We start from the raw sequence: 27,504 nt of genomic DNA, 5'->3' as shown, positions 1-27,504 counted from the left end.
TCTAGTCACCACCCAGACACTTTATTTAAGAGAAACTCTTAGCCAACATACTGTACATTGTCATATAGTTGATGTCATACAATGAGATACAGGTTGCATTATGTTAAAGGTAAACTACAGAGGTAACCATGAAACAATTGTATATCTTAAGTGCTGCAGCATTCTCTAAACAATGTTGGGGCTGAAGAGTGCAACAAGCATATACAAATTGGTATCTCCAATGGTTACCTTTGTGTAAGTCTAGGTAGCATATTGATACATTTGGAGAAGAGGGTTTGATACTTTTACAATATGTGCACTCTGTTAAAAAGTCAAGAGTCAATATATACAATAGTTACATTCACATCACATGGCAGTGAAAGCTTTTTTTAAGTGCTACATTTTGTATATATTCAGTCTGTTCAATCTTCACTGCTTTGTGTCTTGACTCTTGAGTGTGCAGTAATGTTATACTGAATGTATCCTTCCTTAGTTATTCACAAACGTCATCCATTTAGGACGATGGAGATTAAAGTCCAGCATTGACACCCCACAGACCCTGTGGTGTTGCTGCAAGCCATGTAGCGCAGTTCTGTTGGCCACTTCCCATTCCCTCTGTTGCTTTTGTCACATCTGTGTAACATCAAGTACAGAGATAGTCCATCTCTCCATACTCCACCCTGCCCCTTCAATACCCTCTCACAGTGTCCTTTCACAGTCCTCTCTCTATAGCCAAGTGGCCTTGGTAGAGTGCCTGCTCCTCCGCTCTCTACGCGGCGCAGTCGGCAGGTGACAATAACGAGGTGCCCCGGCTTGGAGCCTCCTCTGTGAGCTACATGGCGTGCTAGGGTCTGGGGGGGCTGGTAGTCAGGCCTCCTCAGCTGTGGCGTCTATACCGGCGTACGTGAAGTTCTCGAAGAGCGCCATGTTCACATAAGCCTAGAAAGAAATCCAAATGAATTAGGAATAGCAATCTTGGCCAGAAGTGTTTTGTATAATATATTCTGGCTTGTGAGGACATTTGTCATTTACAGGACTGTTCTGAAGTATCAATTACTGGATGAAAAATCCAGCTGCTTCTTTTAGGGCATTTCAGCTTATTATCGCACAGTTTAAGGCAGGTAGTGACAGGAGGGGATTTATCAAATGCTATGCTCATGTTATTGAGTACCTACAGCATAAGGAAGGCACGTCAACCCACTGATGCAATACTCCTGTATAAAAGGCAGTTTGCCACATCAGTATGCTGTGGTGGAAAGACATTAAGGACATTTACTCAAGTAAGTTTGGTACATCTGGGCACCTAGGCTGGTAATCGCCTGATGGCGTGTTGTGTGTTCGAATGCCGATCCCGACGACCTTTCCTGCGTGTCACCACTCCCATCTCCCCCATGTCATCACCCCATCTCTCTCACGTCAGTTTGATGCCAGTACTTTTGTACTTTTACTCGAGTAACATTTTGAATACAGGCCTTTTACTTGTAACAAAGTATTTTTATATTGTTGTAGTATTGCTACCATAGGGCATCTCCTGCTTCTGTGTAGAGTTTAGCGGCTTGATGTACACGTACATATCCCAGCCATGATGTACACGTACATGTCCCAGCCATGATGTACACGTACGCCCCCCAGATATGATGCTAGTAGTATGTCGCAGGGACAATCCAACCCTTGATACTGAGTGTTAAGCAGAGAGGCATTGATCCCATTTTTATAGTCTTTGGTATGACCCGGCTGGGGAATCGAACCCCGACCTCCCAATCTCAGGGCGGACACTCTAACCACAAGGCACTGAACTGGTCATTGCTACTTTTAATTAAGTAAAAATAATAAGAATATTTATTCCACCACTGTCAGTAATGTGTGTTGTAGTCTTACCTTCCTGGCCTCCTGCATTCTGTTGAGCTGAACAGAGATCTGGGAGAAAGGGGGTCTCTCATAGGGTCGATCCCTCCAGCACTGCCTCATCAACTCATAGCTGTATTGGTATGTACATACAGTAGGTAGACAAATACATCAGAATGCTTCTGACATTTTCTATACACATTAGCAAAAAATAAATAATGTAGGATGATGTATGCTTTCACAGCCATCCACCGATCTCTCCACCTATCTTTGTCTGTTTGTCTGTCTGTCCATCCATCTATCTATCTCGTCCGTCCGTCCGTCCGTCCGTCCGTCCGTCCGTCCGTCCGACCGTCCATCCATCCATCCATCCATCCACCATCCATCCCTCTATCTACTTACATCTCGTCATCACAGTTTCTAGGCTGCTCCATCCTGTAGCCTTGGGGCAGTTTCTCATAAAGCTCAGCACAGGTCATCCCACAATACGGCGTACCGCCTTAGAGGAGAGGGACAATATTAGGACCCAATTAGCAAAGGTTAGCCTTAGCCTGTCAAAGTTATCATCATATAATCAATATGATCAATATCATCATCATTATACATGCATCTAATTTAACATTTGTGGAGTTGGTCACCTGACCAAAAGCGGTTGACAGAAACTGGTCGACATGTTCTGTTGCCCCAACAGGGGCAGAAACAAGGCCACAACCACGCTATTTACACACACTACAACTCGCTTACAATTCGCAAACCTGGCAACACTGCCCTGTGTTCATGCTGTTGTCAGAGGCCCGCCCCCGGCTCACACGTCACTATTTTCTCCGTCTCTCAGCTCGCAATCGGCAGCCATCTTGCTTTTTATTTATATGGCCGAGTCGATCGGATCGGATCGGCCGTGCAAAATCCACCGATCCGCGAAACCGATCTCCAAAGCAAAAATCTGCGCCGTTTACATCCAAATATAATGTGTCACTTTCTCGGTTCTGCACCGCTTAATGGAGAAGTATAGCACTGGCAGCGCAACGAATACCCCCCCCCCCCCCACACACACACACACACCAGGGAGGGAGGGGGGAGAGAGAGAGAAAAGAGACAGAGAGCGAGAAAGAGCACGCACGTCTTCACCCCAGCGAGGGAGGGAGACGGAGAGAAAGGGACAGAGCTCATCATCTCCAGTCCAGTAGTTAGCAAAGGGAGCTAAGTGCTAACTATAATCCAAATTGTTAGACAAGTAGTGTGCCCTGGCCTGACACAACTTTCTTAGAAATGTGCATGTTGCAGCCAGCCAGTAAGATGAGCCTATGCAATTCACGGTTTTCGGGAGGGCGGGGGGGCAGTCGGTTTGGGGGGGGTTCCCGACGGCTGCGCGTCGCTTCCTCCTCTGACAGAGGGGAGGCGAGTAAGCGACACAGTCAGAAGCCCCCTTTGTTCAATCGAAGGCCCCCTCACTCAGACACACAACGTGTGTTGTTACATGTGAATGCTACAGAATTCTATAAGTCACCACTTTTGGTGTGACACACAGTTTCTGTTTACAATGCGTTGTCAACACGTGTTGAGTTGACAAAGATTGACATATTTCGGATAAGACTGATAGTTTCTCCGTTAGTAATTAGGCTGAGGCACACAGAATCACACTACTTTTGGATTTATTGGGATTGGCTTTTTGGGGAAAAGAGGGGGAGGAGGTGATCAAGCAGCTCCACAAGACCACAACATATTTGGTAGGCTCAAGGCTGCATTTATTTTCCTTTTTTTTTTCTCTCGAGGGTGCATGGGATGATGGGAGCCCCTCCAGCAGGCTAGGGAGCTCCGCTCAGGCTAGCGGAAAATGACCGCGGGCGCGGGTTGCCAGGTTTTTTTTATAAGTAAAATAAAAAATAAAAATAAATAAATACAATTAAATTAAAAAAAATATTACAAAAGATCGGGATCGGGATCGGAATCGGCCGATCTTTTAAAAAAACCAGGGTTGCCACATACCGTGGATGTGAGAGTGAAACAAGCAACCAGGTCTATACAAATGTTAAGAGGCCAGTTCAAAGTAGGTAAATCAGAAATGGTCCGGAAATTAGTCTTAAAATAATCTATTATCGTGTTGACTGTCAAACTTTGTTGTCTAATGTTGTTTCAGAGCAGTGGAACTCAAACATTTCCATGTCAAGGACTACCAATAGCCAAAGTAGCTTATAATGATCAGACTTGGCAACACTGTCTCTAGGTTGAACGTTCTACTTTACAAGCTCACACATATGAAATATGTTTTTTTTAATCTTCAAACTGAGACATATTTTATGATAATACTGTTAGCACAGTCATCATACTCCAAGAGCATACAAATGGAACCAAATGGACCCTGATTTTCCCAGAGAGCAAATGGTAGCAAATGGGGGTCTGTGGCCTAATGCATTTCAAACTGGGGGTTCTTGGTATTATATTCTCTGCATATCTTATCAACTTGGGGTGAATATTTCACCACAATACTTTACTGAATATTTCACACGAATATAACACAAGAGTCAAATGTACGGTCAAATGTAATCACAATATAGGCTACAGATGTAAATATTTATGACACAGTAAAATGTCGAAAATTAGTGCTATCCCCCCCCCCCACACACACACACACACACACACACACAGTCACACACACGACAGGCAAGGCTGTTGTTTGCATCGTTAGCAGGCAGCAGCTACCTTGGCACTGCTCTCTGTGACTGTAGTTGTTTCACCATGTTTGCGTATTTATGAGAAATAAAAAACACTTTCTGTTATTATAATAATTCTGTCAACTCCCGCAATTTCCTTCTTCCCATATTGCGCTGCAATGTAACTAGGATTCGCCGGCCGAAGGCCGGCGAAATTCTAGTTATACTACAATGATAGTGATGAATAACTTCCCCACCAACATCATTGGTAGCATTCACATAGTTATTGTTATTGATAATGCATAATGTAGGACGCGTCTGCTTTTTCTTTTGTCTATGCATGCAATGCATAAATAATAGCTCTTAGCTGGTGAATCAAATTAAGTGATATAGTATGACCTGTCAGTTGTATATGTTGCTAAACCCACACAGAGGAAAGACATTTCACCTAAGGAATCATGCATTAACTCATCTTTAAAGTACTAGTTTGTAAATGGGGTCTTTCATGAAAGGATGTTTCCAAAACTATGGTGGAAACTAAGAGGCTTTGGTGTGAGACGTCGGTTATCATTTTATTATTTCAAATTCTAAGTAGATAAATACTGTTTCCCATCTAAAGGAGCACAGACCTCAAAGGCTATTTAGCCAATTATAGTCTCCAATCCATCTCACCCTGAAAATATTATAAAACAATGTGTAATATTAAAGTCCAGATGAAACAGCCATTTGAGGGAATCTAACTAGCCTATCGTGATGTATCTCAAGATCAAGAATCCTATGAGAATTGTTTGTCAAATACAGTATAATAGTTCACAGAATTAAAGCCTTTTTTGTGTAAATTTGTCTCCAGTGGTAATACGTAGATCGTATTTGGCCTGCAGTGTTGCCAGCTTACCTAAGCTTACAATCTCCCACAGAAGAACTCCAAAAGACCACCTGAGAGAACAGAACGGAAGATAGAGAAAAGTGTTAGATTGAGAGACATGCCACTAAAAGGCCTTAACCCTGATTTATACTATGGCAACAGATGTTACGATTGTAAAACAGATATTGTGTATCAGGCTTTATTGATATTGAAGGCCTCCAAGCTGACACTGAGGCAATAAAGTAAACGCACAGTCTTACGCTTTAAGAGGAACCTCTTCAAAGTAATTTACAGTTATTAAGTAACAGTAACAGTTATTTTTTTCTTTCTTCCATTGTCAACTGATTTGCCAGAGAATCCATGTGAAACATAAGTGTTAAGGTTCAACTATATCGGACATCACGAGGTGATGTAGCAACTGATAAAGGCACGTAACATAATAAAGCAATAATGTAACATTATGCAAATAAAGCATAATGTAATAAATTGTAATGCATGCAATCGATGATTTGCAGACCAAATTTCTACCCCACAGCTATAAGCTGGGAGTGATAATGCACTTTAGGCTTTAGGCTACTTTGTCAACCAGTATAGTAGGGTCTAAATTTGGAAGAGTAGGGAAAACACCTCCAACCACTGCAGTGCTAGTTACAATATAGTGTATTAACATGTACTCTACCATACAAATTGATTTTAATCAACTACATTATACCTCTCTCTCTCTCTCTCTCTCTCTCTCTTCCCTCTCTCTCTCTCTATAGTGTGTTTACTTCTCTAAAGTCTTTACCCTCCTTCCGTTAGTTGTCCTAACGTGTACTTACTACTTAGTATTCAATGCTGTGTATTTAATAGGTTCTGATTGACAGGCCAACGTCTAACTCTGCTAAGTTGTACACTGGGTTTCCTGGTTGTGCTTATCAGCTCCGCAGCCCCTAGTTTTGTCAGTTGACAGGGGGATGGGGGGGGTATGATTTGTTGTTTTCTTGAGCAGTGGACAGGCACTATGTCGCTTTTGTTATCGAAAAATGACGCGTGTGGGGGGGGGGCTGAGTTAACAATACTAAGAGGGTTGGAGAACAGCGAACAGGAAATGAGAGGAAATAGTTCTTGTGTGGTGTTTTCAAACCGCTTGGGACACAGGACTCAGTGTTTTAGTGTTGCAGCTCAGTTTATAGTCTAAGATGTTGTTCCCCAATTTCACTTTTTCAGTACTAAATAAAGTACTATAATAAATAAAGTAAAAATAAACAACGTGTTTCAGTCACGGATCATAGCATAATCTATGCTGGCCCGAACACAGTCATACTTTGTTGTATAAATCAGAAAGTGATCACCATCATAATGCAGTAAATAATTATATTCTTTATTACTATTTCTTTGCTGGTTTTTATACTTGGTACTGACTGTAGCTGAGCACCAAAACTAAGGAGAAGAGGAGGAAGCGCACCTGCTCTAATAACTCATCACTTTTGGTTTTTCCTTAAAGGGACACTTCACCCTTTTTGCTAAAAAATATATGTTAATGACGTTTAGAAGCTTTAGAACACTTTCCTGGGGGTATTTATGTGTGTAATATGTGGTTTTAGATATTTTGGATTGTAGCAGTGAGCCTGTTGTCTCTGATGTCATGGACACTGGGCTCACTTCCTTCCTGGACTACATGTTGTCTCAGTAAGACAGCTCTCCCCCCTATCCACAAGGAGGAGCAGTGCACCAAAGAATTATGGGAATTGTAGTCCAGGAAGGTAGTGAGACCAGTGTCCATGACATCAGAGACAACAGGCTCACTGCTACAATCTAAAATATCTAAAACCACATATTACACACATAAATACCCCCAGGAAAGTGACCTAAAGCTTCTAAACGTCATTAACATATTTTTTTTTGCAAAAAGGGTGAAGTGTCCCTTTAATCACTTTCCTTAATCACTTAAGCCCTATGTACTGTAGTTCGATGGCCGGGGTCCCACAGTGCTCTATCCTTGCCCCCCTCATTTTTTTCACCTACAGAAGGTTCACCTGTTTTCACCACACCTATTCAAAGTTTCAATTGTGGTCCTACACAACACCTGTTTGGTCCCCAACATGGCAGGTGTAGGACTACATTTGAAACACATGACCTGCATGCCCAGTTGGTTTTGATCATAATTTGTACGAACTCTTGGCTCTGACGCTAGCAGGCCCCACATGTGTCTGCCTCACACTCGCTGTTATTCTGTCTTAGATGAGAGCTAGGCGTTAGTGGTAATACTCACACGTCACTCTTGGTTGTATACACACTGTAGTTCAGGGACTCAATGGCCATCCAGCGCACAGGAAGCCTCCCCTTGTGAGGCAAAAAAATCATACAATATCTTATTATTAATTATCTTATTAATTATCATTATCTTTTTTTTAATACACTGCTGGAGAAACAAAAACTAAATATACACAGTAAAGTCCTCAGTTAATTTAACTCAGATAATGTACAGTACATCTTCAATTTGATTCATGTTGAAGGCTGTTAAAGGTCAGATTCAGAGTATTCCATGGTATCTCCATGGCTTACATTGAGCACCCCCAAACCTAAAATGCTATCGAAGAATATTTGATGTCCTTGTATGTATGTATTCAAGACACTTACTTTCTAAAGTAACTTTAATACAATGAATCAAAGGGCTTTTGCATGTGTATTTATGCACATTATTTATTTCCCCCATTTCCAAGCGTGAGCAATTAGCCTAACTTTGAACAAGTTATAAGCCCATGTTTACAATGGCCAGTGATAGCCATGAGGTCATGCATCTACCAGTATGCTGCACTTCAATCTCTACAGATAAACCCTCAAATAAATACCACACATCTTGTGAACAGCTAGTGCCCTCTGAAGGCAGTAAAACTCCAGTACGTTTATACAGTCTAACGCGTTGGTAACACTCACCATGGTCTTCTTAACATAAACCTCCTCTCCACGGGACAGACCGAAGTCTGCTATCTTTGCCACAAGGTTGTCTCCTACGAGAACATTCCTGGCTGCCAGGTCCCTGTGGATGAACTGAAGAGAGGAGGGTAGGGGGAGAAGATGGAAAAATATTACACTTCATGCATGAGTCATTCACATAAACAGATCCTAACTCGCCTTATAAAAAGGTTTGAACACAAAAACACCCGCTTAATATAGAATGCAGAAACTAAGGCCACATGAAAGGGCAACTACCACAGTGCAAGTATAAATAAACCACCGTTTTTCGGAATCTGTACTTTACTTGAGCGTTTGTACTGTATTTCTGGATACTTTCTGGGACTTCATCCCAACTGTTATATTAACTGCTATTTTCACTATATTGATATTTAATGCAACCTATTGAATGTGTTGGGGGGTGTTATGTTTGTGTTTCTGTGATGCTTTGTGATGTTTTAAAAAAAGAAAAAAAATTGTGACTATGTGACAAAGATTTTCTTGTTAGATGTGCTGCTTAACTGTCCCCAATGAAAAACTATGTATAAAAAAAGAAAGTGTTGGACTACCTCCAAAGCAAAAAAATGGGAATGTTTTAATTCCCATTTCCCACTAACAACAATCAAATGTACACTCTGAATGCCCCTGCCGACAGATTCAATAGCTCGGTATCTGTTCCTGAGAGATTACCTCCAAACAGACAGGGGCCTATATGGGAACTTGGGAAGTTACGTAATAATGACCCAAGGAATTGAAAAATAATAATAGAACAAAAACAAAACCAACCGACAAACAACCAACACCTCAAACAGCTACGCTGTCCTTCTGTTCCTACTGTACCTGTTTGTCACTAAGGTAATGCATCCCTGTGGCTACGTCCACAGCAAACTGCAGCAGCTGCTGGGAGGTGAGAGTAGAGGCTGTTCCATGTTCCTTGGCAAAGGCCGGGTCCGTCTCCAACACACGACTCTTCCTCAGAAAGTCTAAAAGGTTGCCATAAGGAGCATATTCGATGGCTATGTAGAGGTAACCTACAGAAAGACAAAAATGAAAACGGGGAGATAATGATTATAGACATACTTAAAGGCTGATTTACCGATATACTTAGCAAAAACGGCCGTGTTGTGAGCTTAAAGATCATCTATTTTCAGTCAACTTTAATTGGTGCTGAATCTTGGAGTTGAAAAAGTATAAAGGCTGTTCTGTAAATGAGAGAATGGTTCAGAGTTAACAGAGCTTGTGGCATGGGGCTATGGAAATTGCTCCAGGGTAGAGTGGAGAGAGTAGCTACTCAAAGTTAGATGAGTTTAAATGCTTATTCATAACATGTCAAATATTTGGAAGTTGAGCCCAACTACCTTTTTAAACAAGAGTTCCAAAAACGACAACAATAAAAAGGTCTAAGCCAAGGGGAGTCTTAACAACTAATTCTGAACTTATTTTGTAAAGTGTGATTTGTTTTCATAGCTGAGGTAAGAATTTATTTTAAAGGATTCTAGCTTTAGAAGTGGATGCATTAATAAGGACCATGCAGCACAAGAACCCAGAGCATGGTGGCACACTTATTCAAGTTTATGCTTTATATTCATTATTGCATGAAGAGTTCAACATAAACCGCAGAATCGAACCTCAGTTAATTTAAGAGGTCAAGAGCAGCACACAGCACGTCAATTTCTATGTGGGAGTTGAGACAGACAGCCGGATGCATTGAATTCGCCTGGTGTGTAATTTCTCAGGGCTGATTTGGTTTAGCAATTTCCTCACTAATGGACTTTCCATGTGAAACTTCCTCTCTCATATGTTATCAATACTACAGTAACATGAACAAACGTGGACAATTCAATTATTCTGCATAAAAAGCATCAGATGTAGGCAACACGAGAGGTACTGGGTGAGAGTAAGTAAGAACCACACTAGAATAAAAACGAAAACAATAATTAATCTACTTATATTCTGACACTATACTTTCTATTACTTTGCATCGGCACTGGGGTTCTGAATACTCATAGACTGTACATAATGTACAGTCTATGAGTAAATATCTTGACTTATCATATAACCACGTTGTCATGCTCATGTCACCATGACTCATGGCTCAATGACTATTATTATTATGAGTATTATGTCCAGCTTTTGTAGTAGTGGTATTTTTGTCCTTTTTGCACACAACTGAAATTAATCCTCTACATTGCTCTATTAGGAGCAGTGGCAAACTATTAACAGCAAAAATGAGAATGTTATGTAGTGGTAATAGTCTTTCAACTCTAATATGAATGCATATATGTCTATCAACGGACTAAAAAAACAACTATAAACAATATTGCCCATATGCAGTACACTGGCTTAAAGACCACCACAAGTTGTCAGACAAATGCATGCTTGTGTACATAGAGTCCACTAGGTGTCACCCTCTCACCTCTGTTCTCACAGGCCCCAATAAGGTTGATGATGTTGGGATGGTGGCCTAGTTTACACAGCACCTCCAGCTCCCCTGCAAAGTCTCGATGATCATTCTCTGAGGCAAACTCTGCACACACACACACACACACACACACACACACACACACACACACACACACACACACACACACACACACACACACACAGAGTTAAGAATAGCAAAGCAGCATAACTTTTTTCCTTTGAAATTAAAATATCACCTGTTTTATTTGGGTGTGGGTGGATGTCTTTCATGTTTATACTGGAGCTTATGTTAGTGTGATAAGTGTTTGTTTACGTGTATGCAAATCACCTTTCAGCATCTTGATGGCAGCACTCATCTTGTTACCATCCTTCTTGATCATGGCTTTAATTACCTGTACATAAAGCTGCCGTTAGCCTGGTTGTGTACAACATTCGACCGCCGACATGAATGACTGAGTATGTCCCTAACACAAATATGAAAATGCATAAATACTGTAAAATCACCTGGCCAAAGTTTCCTTCTCCAATGACATCCTCAAATTTAATGTCGTCCCACTCCAGGATGGGGTAGGTGAGGGGTTCTGGGGTGGGCTTTGGTCTCCGTGTTAGTGTCAGGGTCCCTGAGTTAAACTGCAGGATGGTCTCTTCGCCCTGGGGATAGAACACATACCGGTACTTTAGTTGTCTGCAAAAAACGTATTCATACACAGAAAAAGTGATTATACCCTGGTAAAAAAAAAAGAATCACAGAAAAGTCCCTAGGGCATACGTTTTCAAAGCGGGGGCCGTGGCAGTGACCCACTTTGGTGCCAAGGCCCAGCTGCCCAGGGGGCATGTAGATCGGCTTTTTGTTATTATTTTGTCATATATTTTTTCCATTTTACAACAAGGTAGCCGCAACCAGAGGCTTTGGCTATTTGGGGGTCCTCTGCATGTAATGGTTTGGGAAGCCTTCCCTGCCTGGTATCTTTTATTTAGATAGGCTGTAGGCATGGACAGAATGCAAATGTGCTTCTCCCATCCTCAGTGTAGACTGTGCTGAGGAAGGCTGAAATGCCAATGAGTGGTGCTGATTCTTGTCATGCTTGGAAAGAACTATTCTGAACCGTGCAATCAGTAGTAATTACAATACTTTAAATTTGACTAGTACTCGCATTCTCTTATCAATTCTGGACATATCAATGGCCAGAATTGAGAACATTCCGCAAAATTAAACACTCCGTTTTCGGCAAAGCTACTTGATGTATAGGGAGAAAAGGAGGGGACCTAGTATAGACCCCTGGGTGACTCAGTTCAACTAAGTATAGGGTTTAAGTGGTTATGTTACAAATAAAATGTGACTAACGTGCCGAAACGCGTCCGTTTCTCTAGATAGACTGCTGCTTTGTGTTGTCTATGTATCTTCAAGAATCTGCACCCAGCTATTGCGACTACTCTTCAAGACTCCCCCTGAGTAGAGTGCGCCTTCTCCTAACAGTTTTTGATCCGGTGGGAGATTTGTCCCCAAATAAAATGTGGCCATCTGATCTTTCCAAAAATGGCCAGTACAAACACTGAAGGCTCTCACCGATCCAGACTGGTAGGTGAATGTCCTCCGGCGATTGAGCAGGGTCTTTCGTATGCAGAAGAGGCCCAGGAGAGCTAGCAGGATTGTCATGCAGGTTACGGTCACTGAGCCCACCACTGCCACCAGCAGCTGGTAATCCTCCCCACTGGGCCCTTTACCCACACCCTGGGTGGTCGGGGTGAAACTCTGGAGGCCTACAGTAGATTGTGACAGAGAGGATGGAATTGGGATGGTGAGTGATAGAATAGAGTGGAATAAAGGGACATAGAGACATAGGGTAGGGAGGTAAGCGAAAGATCGTGTGAGAAAGCAAGAAAGCAAGGCACAAAATATAATCTCAAGGAAGTGGCGATAAACAGGATGTGGGATATGGATGAGTGATTATTTAGAGGAAGTCTCCTTCCCTGTGTGTGTGTGTGTGTGTGTGTGTGTGTGTGTGTGTGGGGGGGGGGGTGCCATGGTCAAGGCCAGCCTAAAGTCCATGCAGGAACAAGACTAATATTATCTAAATGGGTGATCACAAGGATGCCTCCTGTCACTAAAGATACAGATGCAGGCACCAAAGCAGTGCATTGGTCAATACAGCGTGGTGCGCCTGTGGAGCAGGCCTGCGTGTGGAACTCTGTGACCAAACAATGAATCACGGGGGAGGAATTGATTCAAGTAGACATTGAGTCTTTAGCCTAATATCAAAATGTTGACTGTAGTTGCCATTGTCACACTGTTCTTTCTAGCATCTACCCACATCAAAACAGGAAGCAGAAGTGAATCTGTGCCTTGCTTTGAATTTGACAAGAGATTGTAATCATAAAATGTATGTCCAAGATCTCATACTGGCTCCTGTATTATGCTGCTATTTTGAATAGATGGGAGGGGGGGCTTTATTGATAGATGACAGTAGACTGACAGGAAATGTACACACAGAAAAGGTCTGGATTAGGAGTAGAACCCGCGACACGCTGTCAGGCTAAGTGCCCTTAGCTGTCTGGGTGGATTGGATAGCCGTTTATTGATTCTCTCTCTTTCTTTTCTTTTTTTAATATTTATTTTATTTGGAAAAAGCAGTACAGTATAGAGCGTCGCAGTCCCGCCCCCGTAAATCCCTGTTCATTTTCCTCAGACTTTTCAGAAAGTATTTATTTAAAGACGTTTACGCCGCGGACAAAGCCAACTCTTGTCGTGACAAATCATGACAATAAACACATGTTTTGGGCCAAACAAAGAATTAGAAAGTAGAAAAGAACGGCAGGTTACAACACTGTTTTTGTTGTTTTTCTTCTTTGTAATTATTTGTTTAGTCCAAAATATTGTTTGTTGTCATGATTTGTCACGACTCGAGTTGGCTGACGCTTAAAAGGTCTTTAAATAAATACTTTTTGAAATGTCAATGGGAAAAATGCATTGGGATTCATTTCCTGGGCCTGGCGTCGTCATGAAAGGCGGCGAGACTGCGACGCGCTATAGAAAGCATTTCTCTTTGATATAGACAAGGACATAAGTGCATTTCCCTCCCCCCCCGTTCCCCGTCATCCCCCCTCCAACTCCAATGTCTCTGTATAGTCCTCGCTTTCTTCAGATGATTCCCTCTCGTTCAAGTATTTTTTTTAACTCTGTTTAAATTGTAGTCTCTAGTATCTAGTATTTTATAAATAATCTATTTTACTATAACATTATCTTCTCAGATAGTGCTTCTTTTTACGTGCTTCCTAAAACTCTGCTGTTGGTAGGCCTATGACAGGATTTAGAAAATGCAGGATGAGGAAACTCAAAAACCCCCTACTAACCATCTCCATGGGTCGTAGCTTTAACAAACTTGCTCCACTCTCCGGGGACTTTGGAGAATGCGCGCACACGGAACTGGTAGAGTGTGCTCCCGTTGAGCGCAGTGACGTCCTTACTGGTCTTGTTCCCGTCGTCTGTGTCCACCCAGTGGTGGGGGGTTCCCTGGCCCACTGGCTGGTATTCTATCACATATTTGACGATGCCACCGTTGGGGTCCTCAGGGACCTGCCACTTCACCTTTACCGCTGCCACAGATAAGGTCTCGGCCTGGACATTGCGCGGAGACGATGGGCCTAGAAGACAGGCAGATATTACAGTTGAAAAATGATAATTCTTTAACTACAGTATCGATCTGCAAACCAACCATTCTGAGTTCACATGGTCACAAAGCCTTACTGACAGTACATATACCATTCATTATGCAAATATGCATGTGGTTGTCACTGTGGGAGGCGATACAGAAAACTAAAACAAAACAAAACAAAAACAAAATGGAATTAAGTTACTAAGTTCCTTCCTTAAATTAGATTTTGCTGTCCAACAGCCACATGCCTGTTAATGTAGAAAATGCTAACCTCTTACTTAATTCACACTCACCCTTTCTCTTTTCTCTATGTACACACACACACACACACACACACACACACATACACACACACACAATAAACTATTGCTCGGTTGGATACATTAATTAAATAATTAAATTAATTTCCAATACAAGTAACTGTAAAATCCAACACACACTGTTGGTGAAATAGAATACTGTCTTTGTTGTGTGTGTGTGTGTGTGTGTGTGTGTGTGTGTGTGTGTGTGCATGTGTGTGCGTGCACTGCATGCTGCGCTACATGCGCTACATTACACCATTGTCTGGAAAGAAATAAACAAATTGCTATGTCCCTGCCTTTTATGACAATCCCAAAATGGGGAAACTAGTGGTTTCCTGAAATATAGGGGGCCTCTATTGACTGACTCCGTAGCGGGTCTCATGGTCACAGCCTACGTATTTCCTGTAGGCCGGAGACGACACATCTGCGGTTTCCCCGCACCACGCTTCTACTAGTGGTGCTTCTACTACTGGGTATTGGGTAAGACTGACGTTATGTATCTTTCACTGCTTTGTCTCAACCATTACTCAATGGCTCTGGTCTCAGCCACCACTGTAGATATTTTGACATTCCGTTTTTTGTTTTTTTTGTTGCCACTACTGTTGGAGCAGCTATAAACTACACATGGTTCATCCCGATGTTCTGGGCATCTTTGTAATGTTAGTAAAAAAGAGTAACGTTTGAGGCAGACTAACATCAGTCACTTTTACATTCACTGTAGTAGAAGCTTGGTGCAGGGAAACCGCAGATGTGTACAGGAACAGGAAATACGTAGGCTGCGACCATGAGACCCGCTACGGAATCGGTCTATAGACAACTGCAGGATCATTGTCTTGTGTTGATCTCTGACTATCTTTTTATCCAATAAGAGTGTCTCTTAGTTACCCTGGCTGTTGATGCGGAAGTGGTATGGCTTGGAGGCGGGGCCCTGGCTGCCACAGTTGATGAGGCGTACCACCACAGTGTAGTCTCTCTGGTAGTCCAGGTTGTGGAACTTGGTGGATAGCACATTGAGCAGGGTTGTCTCCTCCCTTAATTTCTCTCCGGAGGGCGAAATACCAAAAAGTTGCACTAAAAAGCCAGTGGCTGTGCCCGCACCCACACCATTGTTGCCAGGTAATCGCCAGCGCACGGTTGCATTGCGCCCTTCCCAGGAGCTGATGTCAATCTCAGGTCGAACATGTGGCTCTGCGTCAACACAGAACAGTCAGCAGATGAGATCTATAGCACAGCTCCCTTTTTATTTCCTTATCACAGAAATTCTCAAACATCTTAATTTCAAAGACCCCTGTCCCCCACTGTGATAAGCATGAAGCCATAGACCCCCATTTGATACAATTTTCTATTTCTGGGATCCCAATCCTACTATTAAATTCCTAACTCTGAGAGTGTACAAATTGACAAATTGAAGAGTCCATTTGTACAGAATACAGAATTGTGTGGAACAATTTGTCTTATTCTCTCATCTTATGTGCCAACTAATGAAAGACTAGAAGCCATTGTTCCTTCAAACTCTTGTGTTGTGACCAAAATAAAGTTCTGATGATTTTTGTTCATCAGAAATTATTTCACGACAGTGAACCACATATTCCTGCCCACAACAATCTTGCTTTGGGCAAACTAATCAAACACATGCAGTGTGAGCTGTTTCACAATCACCCAGATTCCTGTCAGTTTCAATTTCAATTTTGCTTTTTCTCCCCCACCCTGTCCCTTTGCAACGCAATCACCACCACATACAACCCACTGGCTGTATGATTCCTAACTGACTGACGTGACTAAGACCACGTAGTGGAATTGTCATGTTTGCCCAACGGAATATATTCATGTCTTTAATTTTGATCCAACCCAACCTGCTCTGACCACAAATAAATCCCCTAGCTTTCTTCTCAATATCCTCTCCAGCCTGTGGGTTGTCAACACATCTGTTATGAACACTAACCCAGGAGGAGAGACGACGAGACGACGGGCAATGTTTCTGTGAAGTGTGAATATGCCAATATGTGGAATGGTAATCTGGCTGGACAGCTGAGACTGGTAACTGTATTGTAAAGCGCTTTGAGCACTTGGAAAAGGGCTATAAAAATGCAATTCATTATAAATGCTCGCTCTATACATAGTTCATTCTTACCGGGACAGTCTGTGTCCATGATGGCTTCTGGGCCTGGGGCCCCCTCTCCCCCCTCCCCTGGACGGCTCAACTGAACGCGGACATGGTAGCGTGTTGATGGCTTCAGATTCATGAGTGTGATGGGCTCTCTATCGCTGTAGACTGCCATGAAAGGGTGAGCTTTTGATTAGTATTAGTACCAAGCAAGAAAGGTTCTTTGCAGACTATTTATATACAGAACTATGTGGAAATATTTATTAATTAATTTATTCATGATATTATAATGGATAAAACAACAATAATAATTTCCTAAATTAATTGCTGATAATTTAGGAAATAACAGGACTGGTTCTTATACAAAACTTGCTGCTGTGCAATTTGCATTTAACCAATTATTTTAAACCCTATATACTTGGTTGACCGGAGTCAACCAGGGGTCTATGTTTGGTCCCCTACTTTTTAGCCTCCACACCAAATCTCCTCGCTGAAAATGTTTCACCAAATGTTCACCTATTATGACATTCCCACAATAGAGAAGTTATAGGGTTTAAGTGGTAAACGGTGTCCTACTCACCTATGATAGAGGACCAGGAGTCTCCATTCTCCATAGGCTTATAGAGGAGCTTGGTGGAGATGATAGGACCGTCTCCTCGATAGGAGTCCACTGGCATCACCACCAGCTGTTTACTCCTCTTCTCCAGTAGCTTGGGAGGAGTGGTGGGCACTGGGGGTTCTGGAGCAGCGCAGGGGGAAACATAATTGACTTGTCATTTCATAATGGGCTTTTCGTATGTTTTTCTGCTTCATACTTTCCTGCTTTGTTTTTTGCCCCCCAAGAGGAGCTGCTAGGAAATCCTGCCGCACAAAGGATAAATGGAGAATGCAGGACATGAGGGGGAGGGGGAGGGTGGGGGTTTGGGATTTTGGCAGTGACTAAAGAGGTCCTTAAACAACGGGACTGTTTTTTTGTTTGTTTTCTGTGCCAGAAGTGTTGCTTGTGCCATGCGTAGTGTACATCAACAGGAGGTTGATTTTCACCGCATATAAAAACATCAACCTGTATGAATCTGCTATACAGTATGAATAGTTTGATGTCAAATATTCACAGGCGCATATTTGGATCGCTTATTTGTCATGTTCCCGGTGTGTAAAGCCCTCAAGTCTTATCAGATAGAGTGCTGCAAATTCAAATCACTCTTGTTTTTGTGTCGCTGCGGCTGTACCACACAAGCAGCCCATGGCATATTAAATAAGGTTTATTTAAGCTCATATGCTACAAAATCCTGAGTGTACCCACAGGGAAACACACACATACGTATGGCCTTGTGCACACTTGTACAATCCACATCCCCAAACCAGTGGTGGAATGTAACTCAGTAAATTTACTCAAGTACAATTTCAAGGGGCTTTTACTTTACACACACACACACACACACACACACACACACACACACCTTTGACAGTGAGGTTGAATTTGCGGGAGTCTTGGCCTCCATTGGTTGAGACCCTGCACTCCCAAAGCCCTCCATGCTCAGCATTGAGACGGGGGATCTCAAACTGAGCTGTGCTCTTATTGGAATCCATAGTAGTGCGAGAAGCCTGATAAAAGTACACATAATGCACAGAACATATTACATGGTTAACGCCACGATGATTCTATGACAGAATGCCAAACAAATGTCAAAGATAGTTCAAATTATCATCCTTAATACATGATAATGAATAACAATGATTGAAAACTGACTTTTTTACGATGTGGATCTGCATGAGTCTTGCTGTCTATAAAGAATGCATGTCTCTCTGTGTCTGGAGCTAATGTCGCAAACAGATCATTCTTGTGCCAGTAGACCACAGAAGTATCTCCACTATTTGTGTCACATAGGCCTACTGTATGTTTTATACTACAAATACTTACGTTAACTTTAATTTCATAATGGATGTCAATGTGCCTCTGATCGGGGCTGAAACCTTTCCCAAATTCCCCAAAATAGTAATCCATCATGTCATTCCCATGTGGATCCTAAGAAACACATTTCTTTTCACCTGACAGAGAGGAGTTTGACGCCGCAAATTATGCATAATGCAGGCGAACGTGATGCGTGCAGAGGTACACGCCATTTCTCCTAGTTCCACACCTCACTGAACAGATAGGCACCCTAACTGACCTGTAGGAGTTAGTGCAGACTGCAGAGATAGAGCTCACTCTCCCCGTCCAGCTTCGACATATAGACATGGCCAATTATGTTCTTATGGACACCTGGCCAAGCCGGGGGCACCGCAGTGGAGTCTCCGCGGTGGTGGGCAGGAACTTTACTCCTGCGCCACCCAAGTGCCCAATTGAAAACAGACTTGAAGAATTTGGGACATATAACTCAGACTTATGTTCGACTTCTTTTACTGAGCAGGCTGTTCCCATCTTTTGTTAAACAGGCATGTTCAGAATCAATTACACAGTCGAGGCAGATGGCCACCCACACTAGAACCTGGTTTTGCCTCAGGTTTCATCCTGCTAAAGGGGACTTTTCCCTGGCCACTGTTGAAAAAAGTGCTTGCTCAGAGCGTGAGGGACAACGCTCTAGACAACTTGTTGTGATTTGGCATTATAATAAACTTGAAATAATTTGAATTGAATCATTGTCTCTGTATTTAGACAAAACTAATCACAGAGAGACTAAAGAACAATGTCCTCACACAAATGTCATTTGTTCCTGTGATTGATGCTTGGACTGGAAATATTTATACATTTTTCATTCTAATATCAACACGAAAGAATAGAATAATAACAAACATTGTCATGTCACCAAGATCCATACTACTACGATGCTACAGCGCAAGTCTTATCCGCTCAGCACACTGTGCTGTTGACTTCCTCAAAACATATGTAAACTCACCAAAAACACATTTACCTCCACCTACCTTGAGCACAGTGCTGTCCAGCTTACGCAGCTCGATGCTGGTGTGGCTGGGAAGGGGGTTGCCTGTGGCCGAGCACAAGATCCGTGGGCTGGAGTTCAAGTTCCACTCCAAACTACTCGCCATGTCTAGGATCTGGGGTGCACGGTCTGAAACATGGGAAGATGGTTGGGACAGAATATTACCCACATGAACCCGTTTCTGGGTTGAACCTTCGAAGAGTGAAAAAGGTAGGCCTAGTAATACTAGACCCCTGGGGGACTCCGGTAAACTAAGTACTGTATATCAGGTTTAAGTGGTTAAACAAATGGAAGACATCAGAGGGCAGATGAAGATGACAAGAGGGGCGATAAATAACGTGATCTGTAGGCTACCTGACTTCTCACAGTGTTGACCCCTCCATCCTGTAGGACAATGGCAGCCACTGAAGCGATTACACACTCCTCCGTTCTTACATTGGCAGCTCAGTCTGCAGTCCGGCCCATACAGGTCATTATGACAGCCTGACAAAAACGTACAGAGAGATTAATAGAACAATAGTTGTTGAAATGAACGATGGATGAGTATTTAGAAAGAAATTGGTGTATTTGTCCATGAAAGCATAGTCCTCTAATTAATTCCATATTGAGATATGCAGGTACGCGGTACTTGTATACAGGAAGAGAAGATCTAACCTTTTTCACAGCGACTCCCAAACCAGCCACTGGCACAAGAGCAGCCATAGGGGTCTGGGAAGCAGAATTGAAGCCCCCTACATTCCAGCTGTGAGCCACATGACTCCTGGCAGTTACGACCAAACATTCCCTCTCTGCAGGCTGTGTGAAGTCGGAGAAAGCGAGATTTATAGTGCAAACTGTATCGCATAAATGATTGAAAATGCATGGTTTCATTCCGACAAATGTGACTACAGATGCAAACATACACAGCCTGTCACTGTTTATCTCAGACATGTTAATCCACCACTCTGTGCTGCTCATGAAATTGACTGCACTGATTGCATTGCTGACATGACTGTAATAACTACGCGCATACACACACACACACACACACACACACACACACACACACACACACACACACACACACACACACACTTCCTAACCTGTTTCACAGCGCGTTCCCATGAACCCTGGTGGACAGATGCAGTCTCCATCTGTGTCATGACAGACACCCCCGTTCAGACACTCGGGACAATCCTTGTCACAGTAAGGACCCCATTTCTTACTGGGGCAGTCTGCAAAGAATACACACCAAGGTTCAAGGTTGCATTTTGTTGTTACTTCTTGTGTACAGGTGCATACTGTAAGAGTAAAACTCAGTTTGGTTTGGCTTCCTTTGGACAATGCAGCAGCATAGATCATAACATCATAATATAAAAAATCGTAAAAAGGTTCAAAGAAAAGAAAGGGTGCAAAAAGAGAATAAAATAGAGCATCGTCAAATGTGCATAATAATCTTGGTGCAGTATATTGTATAGACCAACAGCATTTATTTTCCCAGTAGCTGCCACCTTTTGTGTAAACAACTATACAGTATATTCTATGTACAACAGATTGTGTGTGAGTGGTGTGTGTGTGTGTGTGTGTGTGTGTGTGTGTGTGTGTGTGTGTGTGTGTGTGTGTGTGTGTGTGTGTGTGTGTGTGTGTGTGTGTGTGTGTGTGTGTGTGTGTGTGTGTGTGTGCTTGCGTGCGTGCATGTGTCTGTACCTTGAAATTGTACTTGAGTACTTGAGGCCATACGTATGTGTGGGTCTGTTTCCCTGTGACCTAAAAATACCTTGGGACAATGAGCCTCATCCAGGCGCCCTGTAAAGGCCTATTCATAGTCTGGATTTTCGGTGATGAGGTGACCACCGTTCCGGTGGTGAGCTGACCACCGGAGCTGAAATAACATTGAGCGGTGGTGAGTAAAAACTGAGAAGTGCTGGAGCGGTGGTGGTGGTTTGCTCTTCACCGCGGCTTGTGATGTCATGTTGTAGTTCGGTGGTCACCGAACCACCGTAAATCCAGACTATGTATGAGCCTTAAGGGACTGTCTCCCACATACCTCGGACAATGAGCCTCATCCAGGCGCCCTGCAATGGACTGTCTCCCACATAGCTGGCACTGTAGATGCCCTGGTTGGCGTACGCTGCATCCTCCACAGTGAGCACCGCAGTGCTGTTGTTCACGTCGTTCCAGTGAGTCATGTAGAAGTAGTTTCCTGCACACAGGACACATGAGATGACATGGGTGGCCAAGGGTTGTCAGGGCCCAAGAGCATGTATGTATGAGATGTTTAATCCTGCTATGCACTGGGGCAGCGACTATCCATGATATTTTTGATTAATCGAATAATTGAGAAGCGTTATTTATTTATTGGTATATCAACAAAATGACATATCTATCTATCTAAACCACTTATGCGTTTCTGATTAGACCACATGCTAAATCTCACGATAATCTACACCTTAAATCAGTTTATATCAATCCCAGGTGCGTATAGCTAAACTAGGGAAGGGGAGTGCTTGATTTCTTTACAAACCCTGGCCGTGCAGGCGTCTATGCACCGACAGCGCTCATAGGACTGTGAATGGGTGGCACTGGGCGGCCTTGTAAAGACAGCAAGCACCTCCTATTCAGTGAGTCGTCACTGAGAACAGCTGTTTGCTAAGTTGCTATGCTACCGTTTTTGACGTGATGCTCACAGACGTCTAAATCTGGATACAAGACATTATGAATTTCTATCGAATATGTTGGGTACCATGATGAGACTAGCCTGGGGTCCACCTACAGTATATGCTTTCTATGGCATAGGCAGCTCCCGGCAGGATCCGCCGGGAGAATCTAGACGCAGCTGCGCGACATGAGACTAATTAATTAGAGCGACAGAGAGAGAGAGAGAGGAGTGTGTGTGTACGTGTGTGTCAATTTAACAAAGTTGCAGACGATCAGAAATCAGTAGAGAGTGATCGACGTTTGCGCTACTCTATGCCGAATTTAAGTGGACTCAGTCCCAGACTTTTTTTTCTCCCTGGAAATAAAAGCGTCTGGGTTTTCTGAGGCTATGATGAGACTGACCTAACACATAAGTTGTTTTTCTCTGTGTTTTTCGCCAAAGTTTGTCGTGCCTGGCTGGACTGGCTGAGTAAACAAGGAAGTGGCTCTCTCTGGTGGGCGCTAAGTGTGACTACTTTTGTGAATTAGGCAGTTTTATTATGTTAATATTGCTATGTTTGAACCGTTTTAGAAAAGCAATAAGCCACGCGATGTCCGAGGGTACCTTGTATTTTATAATGTCTGAGAGGGTTGGAGACACTCCACTGTGCGTCGTGTCTCACCTGCACGCCTCGCAACCATTATAAAATACAAGGTAACCTCACACTTCTTGTGTGAGGTTCGAGTTGTGAGGTTCTTCGAGAGTCCTAGAGCACTGATTACTATTATGTCATTTTTGTATTACTCCGTTTTAGTGTGTTGCACACTGGATACACGTCCGGCGTGTATCTACCGGCCATCTTAGATGCTAAATAATTAGCGTCAATGCTAGCGAGCTAAAATAAAGCCATCCTTGCTCTAGAAAGTGCCAATGTTCCAATCGGGATCACCGGATAATCAGCAAAAACCTCAGAACATTGCACATTTTTTCAAAACCATGGAGAGCTCCGTAGATTTAGAGTTATTCAGCTTTTTAGTCCGGCTGTATACAAGAAGTGAACAGCACTGCAGATGCACGAAACCAGCCTAGGATCGCTGAAGAAGGAAAGGCCCAAGCCAAAAAAATTCAGAACTCAGCGATCCGGTTTGATATCAATAATAAAACTTATCTGACAGAACGTTCCGCCAATAGAGGTTTCCGGTTGGATTCTCATTGGCGGAACGTTCCATCACGAGCAGTTAATTTGTTAAGGAACTGCAGTGCCAATATAGGATGAGAAAGGCAGGGTGTAATTTCCGGACTATAAGCAGCTACTTTTTCCAACCCTGCGGCCTATAGAGCACCGAAGTCCTGACGTAACTCGCTCATCCCGACGATTCCCCTGGTTCGCGGAAGTAATTTCTCTATGGAGAATAACATGGGGTGATCTTAATATCGTCTACTATAAGCGTTGTGGTCCAAAAATAAACAAGCTGTCTCGGCGTTATTGTTAGGGAGGTGTCTCTGTATCGTTTGCAACAGTCAGTCACTCATAATATGATACAGTCTGCTTCTAGCGAAAATCTAACTAATTCAGCAGCAGTAACATTAGCGTTTTCTCTCAGTCAGTTGATTCTCATATCCATATGAGTGAAGCGGCCGGGGTGACATGTTTATTTTTCAAACACAGTTGTTATATGAGGCGATCTAAAATCGCTTCAATGGGGATTTCAATGAAACTAAACAAATACATGAACCTGGGGACTGACGCCCTCTACTGAAAGTGACGTCAGACTTCGGTGCTCTATACAACAGTGCGGCTATGGATTTTTACAGCTAACGGCCACTAGGGGACCTTCTAAATCTACCTCTATGGCCGGCTATGGCCGGCTATGGCCTCTATGCGGCTTATAGTCCAGTGCAGCTTGTATATGTACACATTCGTTTTTTCCCTACATTTAGCTGGTGCAGCTTATATTCAGGCTACATGCCACTCCAATTTGGATTCTGGTTCCTAGTTGTGATTTCCAATCTCTGTGTTCCCACCAGGATCACAGAAAAGTCATTTTCTTTATCCAACCAGCGCCAATGAAGAACTAGCCTTACAGCTTGCTTCAGTTTATTACAAAAATAAACTTTTATTAAATTCACCTCTACCTAACGATGGCTATTAGGAACATCAGTCAACACTGAAACATTGTCACAGGCAGCACTCAGTCTGGCTGCCCTAGCCTCCAATATCCAAATCCTAATAATGATCTATTAGATGTATTTTTGTTCCACCGACTTACAATTATAAAGCTACTCCTGAATGAATAATAAATAAACAAACATACAAACAAATAAATAAAAAACTCAATTGTGGCTCATTGAAAGCCCAGCCCTCACCTACCCTGTATTTAAAGATTTAAAGACCCTAAATGGTAAATGCTGCCTGACTCTGAGGAAGACCGCATAGGTCGAAACGTTAGTCGTTTTCTTGTACTAGCACCTAATAAAAAGGCTTAAAATGTCCATGCTGCTCCAGTGTCCTCTCCTCCTTCTGAGACAATCATACATAATATGTATGACTTAGCATTATACCGATATTATCGCTATAATGTCTGCTTGCAGAAGAGTGGTAAAGCAGCAGAAGCTCAGCTCTTCGTCACATCCACACATTTCAGCCCTATTGCAGGCCATATCAAGCTGACTCACATCCACACATTTCAGCCCTATTGCAGGCCATATCAAGCTGACTCACATCCACACATTTCAGCCCTATTGCAGGCCATATCAAGGTGACTCACATCCACACATTTCAGCCCTATTGCAGGCCATATCAAGCTGACTCACCATTGTACTTCCAGGTCACATCTCTCTTCTGGGTGCTGAGGAGCTGCATACTGAGGTGAACTGTCTCACCTTTATTCACAGTCATGGTGAGGTGGGTAGGGACAAAACTCGCTGCAAGGAACACAGGTACACATTCAGGACAAGGTATACAGGACAACTGAATACAACACATAATACAAGTATAGCTCACTGATTCTATTCTTGCATCATCATCATCATCACCATTATGGCATGCCCTCAGTAGAGTGCAAAGTGAGTGGCAAATCCAATGGCAAATTGAGTTGTTTATTGCTATCCGATAGGACTTTTCTGTTTGATTGTATGGGCTGTCGAGGCCAGAAAGATGTTTTTTGCCAGTACTAAATGTTCCTGCATAACTTCCGGGTATAGGATGATGATGTCATGGCATGCATACCCTCTATTGTACTAGGAGTTTAAATAATGGTGATGATGTCAGTAGTACTGTACCTCTGCCAAAGTTGTTAATCATTGTGACTTTGTCAAGAGGGTCTGTGTCCTGACTGGCTTCACAGTAATAGATCCCAATGTTCTCCAGGTCACTGAATTCTTGAGCCACCACCTCTTTGGTCCTGGGCCTCTGCACCTTGAAACTTGGTTTCCTAGGAAAAAGGAGGATTTTGTTGTCTCTCTTGATGTCCAGGTCAATATGGGCTGGATTGCGCTCCCCGGTGATGCAGGAGATTTTAAAATGATTAGTGCTGGTCGCTTCTGCTGTTGAGATCATGGTCAAGTCCGTCACAGCATCTGTAGGATAACATTTGAGATAATCGGTCAGGATATACAGCTTGCTACCCTGTTGTTATTTCAGCAGTTTGACTACATTCGTGGCATGGGTTATTCGTTTATCACACCTGGAAACAAACTGGATGGATGTCACATGGGCCTCTAGGCTCATGAAATCATACATGCACTCTTGACATTAGACTTCTTTACTCCAAATGAACCATAGAACCAGCTTTCAATCCAGATCCATAATTTATGAAACGGTTGAAACCTCATACTACTATCTTGAAACGTTGCGACTTTGTCATAATAAGTTAAACTATTGTATACTGTACACACATGAACCAAAACTGTTTTTAGACCCACACGACAAAGGAATAGCCTTTTAAGCCAAATATGGAACAATTTCTGTGTCACACATGGTTAAATATATAATTCTCTGGCCGTTTTGTCTATCCTGCAGTCCTGGCTCCTAGTATGATTTATATACACGCATTAAAATAACAAGGAATTTTAATGATAATTGTAAGTGAATTTATAAATGAGGTCCTAAGATGTTTTGAGATCATATCACTTGTTACAGCATGATATTGTATTGAAATATTCACTGCAGGGGCCTTCAATGTCTGTAATGCCAGTCTCAATCCAAAAGCTAGTGTTGTTGCACAATCTAGTGTTGTTGCACAATCACAACTATAAACTTGGCTCACACAGGTGATGGGTGAAAAGAGTTTCAGCGGATTGATGATGTAAATCTAATGTAATATGACATCAACACCTCCATATGCATGCCATTAACACAAGCTTTTTTGAACGCCTGAATGTGTCTATGTTGAGGTTTAACAAACAGAAGAAAAGTTCTCCACACAGTATGTTATTATGTAGAATATGTGTGCTGGTTATTAACAATGAACTCAATGACCTCTTTACAGAATCATATTTTGGTATAGATTGAATGATTAAATTTCCCTTATGCGTGAGCGTGAAAGCATTACTTCACATGCACACAGAACTTTACAGAAAAATTATGAGAGTTAAATAGCAAAGAAAAGTTCAACATCCCCCCTCCCTGTTAACTGAGGTCCATATCCACAGAACAATGACAGGAAACAGGGATGAGCTCCTGTTCTCCCCAAGGGTTCACAGACTTCATAGTCACATTCCAAAACTCAAGCTGAAGTTTGTAGACTTTAGCAAAATAATAATAATAACAAATTAAATCACTTATATTATTTAATACAAGATTATTCTTTTTTTTATCGTAAATTAAGTCTACTATATATTTAGGCCTACAGCGATCTTTAGCAAAACAGCCTAATGAGGAAAACCGTACCCTTACCTGTCAAACAAATACAGCAGAATAAATACAAACACAAGATCCCCATGGTATTTGTAATCCTCTTTAGGGAAGAACGTGTCACTAAACGTCAGCAGCTGCCAGCCCGCTTCTTCAGTTACAGGTTGATATGATATAATTTATATCCCGCGAGGTGACTCTGCGTGCCACGGAGCCGCGCGCGTTCATAGCCTGACGCATCCTTTAGACATAAAGGTAGATTGAATAAATTCAAAACTCCCTTCAAAGTGTCTTCGGTGGAGAGTGAGACTGTAATATTCCCGTTAGTTTCCC

At 42.5% G+C, this 27,504-nt stretch overlaps 1 protein-coding gene across 1 annotated transcript; it reads right to left on the bottom strand.

Moving 5' to 3' along the window:
- tie1 (tyrosine kinase with immunoglobulin-like and EGF-like domains 1) lies at positions 1–27,504 on the bottom strand. The gene is made up of 24 exons (XM_080771345.1): positions 27,214–27,504; positions 25,599–25,895; positions 25,131–25,241; positions 21,726–21,881; positions 20,782–20,913; positions 20,354–20,494; positions 20,054–20,182; positions 19,683–19,828; positions 18,221–18,365; positions 17,341–17,499; positions 16,788–16,928; positions 15,542–15,844; positions 14,053–14,343; positions 12,269–12,462; positions 11,206–11,352; positions 11,030–11,093; positions 10,694–10,804; positions 9,118–9,308; positions 8,260–8,373; positions 7,595–7,665; positions 5,371–5,411; positions 2,227–2,323; positions 1,858–1,957; positions 1–918 (listed from the first exon to the last, which is right to left on the bottom strand). Exons 1-24 carry the CDS (start codon positions 27,257–27,259, stop codon positions 847–849), a joined length of 3,399 nt encoding a protein of 1,132 aa, XP_080627471.1. The 5' UTR covers positions 27,260–27,504; the 3' UTR covers positions 1–846.

This window comes from Protomyctophum bolini, assembly GCF_963924005.1.
Source record: "Protomyctophum bolini genome assembly, chromosome: 8".
NCBI lineage: Eukaryota > Metazoa > Chordata > Actinopteri > Myctophiformes > Myctophidae > Protomyctophum > Protomyctophum bolini.
Note: the sequence above shows the minus strand (reverse complement) of the source record. Positions and strands in the feature narration are given on the sequence as shown.

Bases quoted from the DNA above. Each gene is read 5' to 3' on its own strand.
- tie1 (XM_080771345.1), bottom strand. From the start codon at position 27,259: ATGGGGATCTTGTGTTTGTATTTATTCTGCTGTATTTGTTTGACAG. The intron at 20,183-20,353 runs GTTAGATCTTCT...CGTTTTTGTCAG, and splicing joins TGGGAGTCGCTGTGAAAAAG to GCTGTCATAATGACCTGTAT. The intron at 1,958-2,226 runs GTAAGTAGATAG...ATACCAATACAG, and splicing joins AGAAACTGTGATGACGAGAT to CTATGAGTTGATGAGGCAGT.